The 8,966-nt window shown below is 39.2% G+C and overlaps 1 protein-coding gene across 1 annotated transcript in view; it reads right to left on the bottom strand.

The window, feature by feature from the left end:
• Window positions 1-395: 395 nt before the first annotated feature.
• CUL3 (cullin 3) overlaps window positions 396-8,966 on the bottom strand; it is a 101,947-nt gene continuing 93,376 nt past the window's right edge. The window contains exons 15-16 of the mRNA XM_048863011.2: window positions 2,547-2,692; window positions 396-1,600 (exon numbers count right to left, since the gene is read on the bottom strand). Coding sequence (XP_048718968.1) covers window positions 1,469-1,600; window positions 2,547-2,692 — 278 coding nt within the window. The 3' untranslated portion in view covers window positions 396-1,468. The remainder of the gene's footprint in view (window positions 1,601-2,546; window positions 2,693-8,966) is intronic.

The following is an 8,966-nucleotide window of genomic DNA, read 5'->3' as shown; positions in this document are numbered from 1 at the left end:
TGCATCAGCAGTACCTTAATGCTTCATGATCATCAACCAGGTTTTTTTACTCCAAATTGGTGTCTATATTATAAGCAGCCTTTCCCAATTATCTTTTTAAATCTCAGGTGAAAAAGCACAATTTAGGAGAACCGAGAATAAAAGTACAGTACTTTGATGAAAAATGGAGAAAACCATAGTTATGGAAGAGAAGCTGAATAGAGTACATTGTTTGTAAGGTCAAAACTATATCTTAATCAGAAGAATCTTTAGTACAATACACATCCGCAGGCAGTGAAACGGACTTATCAAAGAAAAACGATGCCCATGAATCACAATTTTGAAATCCACGGTTTGAACCACATTGACAATATTTGAAAGAAGTTTTACTGTAAGAACTGAAGATTTCATTAAGATTAAAGTAAGAATATTTATTGCATTTTCAGATTGCATTTTAAAACAATTAATAGTGCACAATGGCTTCACTTTAATCTCCTGAAATACGTACTTAAGGTGGAAAACCTTCTGGTCGGTCATGACATTAATAAACAAGGTGTAGTCTTGGTGTGTTTCTTCAAGGGGCAGTATTTAGTTCAACAAATTGTACTCCCTGTGCTCTAAAACAACTGAATTAGTGGTTTGTGTACACTAAATCCATTTATTTTAAATTTATTGTGTCTACATTAAGTGAAATAAAAACATCGCCCTGTACAATCCACTATCAGCAGTGAGTACAACAGCAAAAATTATTATACAGTTTATACACACTAAAACCTTTTCCTTTTTCCTATAAAGAAACCAGAACAAACCTAATCAATATAGAATTTAATTTGGAAGAACTCAAATTACAGAAGGGAAAGCCAAAATTATTACGGTCTTTACTGAGCCCAAAAAGGTTCCTGATCATATTGCCAGAACAATAATGAAGAGTGGAAGAGTGAAGCATGCTAAAATTGTATTCTTGGGTCTTTATAAATTTACCAAATATTTAAATTAAACATGGCTAGTTAAAGAAATGTCTGAAGCAGAGCAATATAACCGGGAATTCTGTCTTACCAGTTGTGTTGTTTTTAAACCCAACTTATACAATGCGCAAAGTGCTAAGCAACACTACAGAAACACATTTACATCAACACTGAAGATTTGGGGAAATGAAATTCCAACAATTTTATTTTTAATGAGCTGTATTTTCTAAATTTGTTTTTATTTTTTCTGTTTTCATACAGTTTTGAAAACAAACGCAGCACGTTCACATTTTCCCGAGGAATTATAAGAATGATCTCTACAGGGATAACGTTGAAAAGCCTGAAGCTCAATCAATTGATGTTGAAAACTCTCAAAATGAGTAAAGGCTTGATCTGCATGGTCTAGAACATGTATTGTAATTTAATAGAAGAGATGGTCGTCTTTAATATTAATGATTTAAAAGAACTTCCCAGTTCATGCGAAGAGTATAGTCCAAGAATAAATCAAATTTGCTGAATGCATTTTATGCTACGTAAGTGTATACTTTGCGATCCTCAGGTGTTCGTGCCAAATATTCTCTCTCAATAAGTCCTTCAATACGTTTTTTAATAACAACTGGACTTGGTAAGAATCGGGCTTTCAGCTGCTGAGTTACCTAGGACATAAAAACAAGAACAATTAATGCTGTATTGCAGATGATAATGCGTAAGGCTGCACAACACAAATGCACACTAAAAATAATCATAAACATGTTAAAAACAGGTTGTGTGTAACCTTTAAAGTTTACATGGCCAGCTCCACACTTCAGGTACTAATCAAGTGAAAAATTTTGAGTTTGTAATAGAAATTAGATTAATCCATATAAAAATTAATTTGTTTTTTAGTTCTGTACCAGTGGTCCATCACATTCAATATTGGACCTCCATTCTTGTCAATAGCTGATATTTCAGAGAAAGACAAAAACCTAATAATGCACCAGGGAAGGCCATTAAGCAGTTATACATATGGGGAAAAACATCCTTCCTCACACCAGCAGCCAATCAATTTATGTCAAGAAGAATGGTTGGCATGAACTCTGTGCTGAAGTTTCCTCATCGTCAGCTCTCTCACTTCTTGGTGCAACTGAGTGTTCATCATGAAGCCTCTCAACCTACACCAATCATGGCAGTTAGAACTGGCTGGAAGACATTTGTTTTCTGTACAGCCTTCAAATTTAGTAACTATGAGTGTCAGGACTCTCCCTACAAAAGGTTCACTCTTTGAAACTCACTCCCCTTGGCAGCTCATAAGACCCCGTGTTTAGCAATTTACAAGTTCAATACAGGATATCAATCTTTTGCAGTCAACTTACTGTTTTTTGTTATAAACCACTGTACTATAAGCAACTGGTTGACATAATAGGAACTAAAGGAATTAAATATATCTATGCTTCCAGAGATATGAGATAAAAATATAAAGTCTCTCTAGAATCAGTTTAAAAATCTAACAGCTGACAAGGACTTGTAACTTTGCTACAATAGAAGAGTAACAATTGACAGAGAAATCTAAGATGTGCCCTCTTCCTAACCTCTTAACCATCTCAATACTACATGTGATGTTACCTCTGCTACTAGCACATTGTGCTGCATCTTCTTTCTAGATTTCATTATCCGCACTATAGCAGCTTCTATCTCATGTTTTCTGTCGTCATCTACTTTCTGCCTTGTTTCTTTTCTTTCTGGGTCTGATTCCCCTTGTTTGGCAGCAACTAAAAGAGAAGATGAAATACCTTAAGCAAAAGTCAAAATTATTAATTTCAATAACATTAACATGCACAAAATTTAATTTCACCCACAGTGGAATTAAGTTTCTTGGTTTGTAACATTTTCAAGTGTGGTTTTTAATGAAACGTGGCCTCAAGAAGACAGACATGTAAGAAAGTACTTACACATGCATTGATTGCTATGTATGTGTTACTGTGTTGTCAATTGCTATTTACTGTTTAAAATTTAATGTAGTAAACTTCTCTGCTTTTCAAACAGTACTGAACTTTGCAAAACTTTTTTTGGCTACTGTCAGATTGAAGATTCTTTTATTTAAAATTACTCCGATTTTGCCAAATTAACTTTGGAGCTATGGGTTATATATGGTGTTTTCTTATTAAATTGCACATAATTTAGAGTTTGTGTCAAAGAAAAAAATTCTGACAGCGTAGTTGGTTTTTATTTCCTTTGCTTGTCAGGAGACTGTTTCAATTAAGGCAATGTTTCAATTACAGTGGGAATTGCAACATAGTAAGGAAAGGGACAGAATTTTATTTACAAGTTTATTTTCCAAACCAGTTAAACTGCTGAAGATAATTAGCCAAAAGAAAAATATTAATCAACCTATTCACTTTGTTCTCTGCCCCTTTTGGATTTTGTGCATTTTCTACCAATTTCTTATTTCTGTCCTTGCTTGCTTCCAGTCTCTCTCCCCCTACAGATATTATTTCTGGGCACCTCTTCTCCCATACACAAATTCAATATTTCCTGCTTTCGAATAGGATTCTTCTAGCTTCTAATATCCTCTTTTCTCATTTTACTCTCTCCACTCAAAAACCCTGAACATCATGGCAGCCTTCCCTCTGGCTAAGGATAGAAAGAACCTTCTTTTTCAGTTGTTCACTAGAGAATGCTGCAAGATACATCCTCTCATGGAGACAAGAATTGGTTCTGCTGTGCTGCTAGCAGAGAAAACAAGAGGCCAAAACTCAAATATAATCTCTGATGAAAATAACTGTATGAACTTTGCATCAATGAGTATTTTCAATTAAGAGCCATATTGTACTTGTTTATGTAGTGCAAAGGGTGATGGGAATAAGAGGACCGCACAGTAAGAGAATAATTTAGTATCCCATTGGAATTTAGGTGTTGCCACAGAACTTGGTCCCCTTGTGCCACGGAGTATGTGAGGCCCTAGTTAAGGTGCTCTAAAACACCTGTAACCTGCTATTGTGTCTCTGCCACCTTAAGAATACTCCATCCAAGGTAGACATGTTAAATCATGGATACCTTGGCATTTTGCTTGCATCTGCAGACACCCAAGTCCACTGTAGTGTATGCAACAACATATATGTAGTGTAATCATAAGAGCATACTGCTGTGTTTAAGACGTTTGCAGCCTTGTCCACATCCACTGTTAGGAAAGGGTTAGAATGTCTGTAATATTTGCAATGTCTGGCATGAGAGAAGTACAGTGATTGCAGTTAAAACGTACCTGAGAGACTACCAGTCCCAGTGATATGTTCTATTACACTCTCTCAAAATTACAGAATATTTTAAGATGCTTTTTAAATGCTACCACTGTGTATTGTGGGATAGGGGTTAGACAGATCTTAGTTCATACATGAAGTGTATAAATAATAAGTACTAACACACTGCACTCACATATGCATACACATATACAAGCGTCTCAACATATTTCACAAACAATTTAACTTCAAAACTTTAGTGAGCTAGGCAAAAATGGTTACTTACCTGTACTGTTATTCTTCAAGATGTTGTTGCACACAGGTATTGCACTCCCAGCACACCCAGCATGCTGGAGCCAAAGAGTATTTTGCAGAAGTACCCGTCAGGGCATTGCATGCACCCTGCACATACTCATGGCTTCTCCTGAGTCTGTAAAAGGGCAGCGCTTCCCCCATCCCCCTTAGTTCCTTCACGCCAGAAATATGAAACAGGACTCCAATGCACAGGGAAGGAAGGGTTTAGTGGAATACACACATGCAACATCTTCAAAAACAGTGACAAAACAGGTAAGTAATAGTTTTTGTTTCTTCAAGTGGCTGCACATGTGTATTACACAGATGTAACTCAAAAAGCAGTACTGTTAGAAGGTAGGGCTCAGAGTGACTTTAATAGTGACCACAACACAGCCTTCCCAAAATTTGCATGAGATCTCAGAGCAGTCACGATGGTGTAATGATGAGTGAAGGTATGCACTGAGGGCCAACTGGCAGTTCTACAAACATCCAACATGGATGTGTCCTTCAGAAAAGCCACTGAAGTAGTTTGTTTTGATTGAATGAGCAGACGGTCTCTGTGAAAGTGGTGTGTTCGCTATCCATAAACTACCATAATACAGGAAATATTCCATCTAGAAATTGTCTGTGATGTGACCTTTCATTCTATCAACATAAGAAATACACAGTCAAGGAGTCAACCTGAAAGATTTAGTCCTGTCCAGTTAAAAGATTAATGCTCACCTTACTTCCAAAGTACGTATATATTCGTCATCTTTGTGTAAGTGTGGTTTTGAAGGAAGAAAACCAGTCAGTATATTGTCTGGCTCAGATGAAAGGCAGATACCAGTTCAGTCAGGAACTTCGGCTGTGGCCACAAAGCTACATTATCTTTGAAAACATAGTATATATGGGAGTCCTGCCATGACAGCCTGAAGCTCACCCACTCTTCTGGCTAACGTAATGACTATGAGAAAAGATGTCTTCTGACATAGCCGACAGAAAGAACAGGTGGCCTACAGGTTCAAATGGAAGGCCCATTAAAGCGGCCTATACAATATTAAGATTCCAAGGTGGCAATGCATCCTTTACCCAGGGAAAGAATTACACAATCTCTTTTAAAAGTCTAGAAACCATCAGCTAGCAAGAAAGAAAGAGAGAGAGAGAGAGAAAGAAAGAAACCCCCACCCCAAAACAGGTCTTCCCCAAACTGGAATGCAAACTGAACAAGTTCTTGGAATCCACTGGAAACAACTTTTTATTTCAGAAGGTGAACAAAGCAACTAGGGGAGAGGCTGTTCTAGAGTGATTCGGACAAATAGGGAGGAAGTGGTTGAGAATTTGATGGTGGGAGGCAGCTTGGGTCTAAGTTATGAAATGATGAGCTCATGATTCTAAGGAATGGCAGAAGGGAAAACAGCACAATAAAGACAATGGACTTCAAGCAGACAGACTTCAGCAAACTCAGAGAATTGGTAGGTAAGATGCTGTGAGAAGCAAGTCTAAGGCAAAAAAAAAAAAAGAGTTCAGGAGAGTTGGCAATTTTATTAAAGAGACATGACTAAGGGCACCAGAGCAAACTATCCCAGTATATAGGAGAGACAGGAAGCATGATAAGAGACCACCCTGGCTTACCCTGGAGATCTTCAATGACCTGAAACTCAAAATCGAGTCATACAAAAAGTGAAAACTAGGTCAAATTATGAACAATGAATATATAAAACACAAGCATGTAGGGACAAACTTAGAAAGGTCAAAGCACAAAAAAAGATTAAACTAGCTAGCAATATACAGGCTAACAAGAAAACATTTTAAAAATACATCAGAAACAAGAAGATCAAGACCAATGACAGGGTAGGCCCATTGCTCAATGAGGAGGGACAGAGTAACAGAAAATGCAGCAAAGACCAAAGTGTTACATGCCTTTTTGTTTCAGTTTTCACCAGAATAGGTTAGCAGTGATTGGACAACTCTTGCAGTGACCACCAATGTAAATGGGGAAAATCTGAGGCTAAAATAGGGAAAGAACTAGTTAAGTATTAGTTAGGCGTGGTCTACACTACAGAGTTAGGTTGACATATAGCAGTGTATGTCAACCTAATTAGGTCAGTGTACACACTACAGCCTTGTTCCCGCCAATGTGAGTGCCCTACTACACAGACATAATAACTTCATCTCCATGACGGGTGTAGAGCTTATGTCGGTTTAGTTAGGGCGATGCAGTGTCCATGCATTACTTATATCGGTTGTTGGCTGTCATTCTTGTCAATTTCATGGCTCCAGCATGGAGCCGTGATATTGAGAAAAAAGCTGAGCTGTCACCCTGGGGAGGATGGGCGGCTCCAGCTAGAGCCCCGCTACCCCTGGGCTCTCCACTCCGAGCCGGGCTGCGCCCATCTAGCTACCAGTTCCGCACTGGGAGCCTGGGTACTGCCCACAGGGAGCCCAGCAGCTGCACCGCAGCCCCACCAGGAGCTGCCCGGACTTTGGGTGTGGAGCCTAGCTGGGTGGGGGGAGCTGGGCTCTCAGCAGGGAGCTGCGTATGGAGTTGAGAGCCCTGGCTTGAAGATCCAAGAATTAACACTGTCTCGACCATGCTGGAGCTAGAAGAATTATCTTGGCATGATCTTGCTGCAATTTGAGCCTCACATATGTGATGAAAGGAGAGAAATGCATATATGAGACTCTGCCCCCATGAAGAACAGAATTGATGGCATTTCTTTTGTTGAAATTGGCTGACTGATGGAATACTCCAAACTTGAAAAAGATGGTTCTTCAGAGACCAGTTGAGATTTTGAGAAAATCCTGAGATGACTGGCCAAAAGGTATTGGGAGCTTAGCAGTAAACTGAAATTAAAAGTAGTAATGCCCTTCTTGATGCAAGTTCCCAGAGTTTCATTACTTCTTGACCAAATTTATTGGACCATGCACCTCCTCATCTGTTTGGGTAGTACATAATGGTTGTATTATCAATCAGTATCTGTGGGACTTGCACTCCATATTCCTTATGGAAATATGCTTATGATATAGATAGGACATTTGAGATGTATTTTATGCAAGATGGATCTTGTAAAGTATCATTGGAAAGGTTATAATTTACTGAAAATGATTATCCAATTTGTATGCATTTATTATTTCTGTATCTAAAGTTAGGAATATGGACTATGTAACCATTATTACTGGGTGTGTATTGAGAAGACACCCACCAGACAGGCCATCAAATTTGAAGAGCCATCAGGAAGGAACAACAAAACCATGAAGATACTAATCTCTTTCCCTTCTTGGAGGTGTCTGGGGATGTAACTGTGACACTATTAGGTCAGGTAGTCTTGTCACCTGATACTAAACATTACAGTGGAAAGTTACAAGACATCCCAGGTAAAGGAAGGGGGATCAAGTTTGGGAAACAAAGGATTCCTGCCTTATGTAAATCCTCTTTAAGAGTGGGGAGGAAGGCAAATGGGACTCCTCCTCTCCATGGCCTGTCTGCCCAAGAAGAAAGACTGTTAAAGCTACCTGAAGGGAAGGCCGGGGAGGAGGGGGGTCTCCAGACTGAAACAGGGGTCCAGTCTGAAAAGAAATATAACTGGAATGCTGAACCACAAACTTTTCAACCTGTCTAAAACACCATTTAGGGTAAGAAATTACATTTTGTAACCTGTTTCTTAAGTATACTGATCTTAGCCTACGTACCTAGGATTACTTGCTCGGTAATCTGCTTTTTTCTGATTTGTTATCTCTTATGTTCACTTAAAGTTCACTTTTGTAGTTAATAAACTTATTGCTTGTTTATAACATAACCCCGTGTGTACAATTCATAATTGTGCATACCTTCCCCCACACTGAGGGAGGAGGCGGATTTCAAAATATATCTTTGGGTCTGCACTCCAAGGGAGGTGGACACCTGAGTGCTGGGGCAAATCCCTTAAAATGAACCTTCCCAGAACTAATCTCAGTATCTGCTTTGTTCTGCAGTTTGGTGTGGCCTTGCCTGTGTGTGTGCTGGAGGAAGCTTAATAGTTTGGCTCGGCAAGACAGGTAAAAAGGGTGCCCAGGTTGGCACAACAGGCAGGCTCAGTGGTATCTCAGCACATCAGGTGGCATCCAAAGGGGGGCAACCCGTCATAATCTGGACCTACAATATCTTGACATGAGGGAGAACAGCACAGCAAGCCTTGAGAACTGGCCAAAATTTGAGGATATTAGATATGAGGGGTCGATTTGTCTTCTGTCCATAATGCTTGGCTAACAAACCTATGTAAGCATCCCATCCTATCAGACATACTGATAATGAGAGTCTTGGATGGAAGACGACAAGAAAATAATACCTCCCCCCCGCATACTTTTTTTTAATCCATCCACCATTCTAAAGACACTAGGACAGAAGGAAGTACATGTACCAACTTGTCTAAGGGATGTCTGTTCAGTAGACTGACTTTAGTCATCTGTGGAAGATGTGCACGCACAGCCTGACAAGTTGGGTCACATAAGTACGTGAGGCCATGTGGCCTAGTAACCTCAGTCAGGCTCAGACTGT

This window comes from Caretta caretta, chromosome 9 (genome assembly GCF_965140235.1).
Source record: "Caretta caretta isolate rCarCar2 chromosome 9, rCarCar1.hap1, whole genome shotgun sequence".
NCBI lineage: Eukaryota > Metazoa > Chordata > Testudines > Cheloniidae > Caretta > Caretta caretta.
Note: the sequence above shows the minus strand (reverse complement) of the source record. Positions and strands in the feature narration are given on the sequence as shown.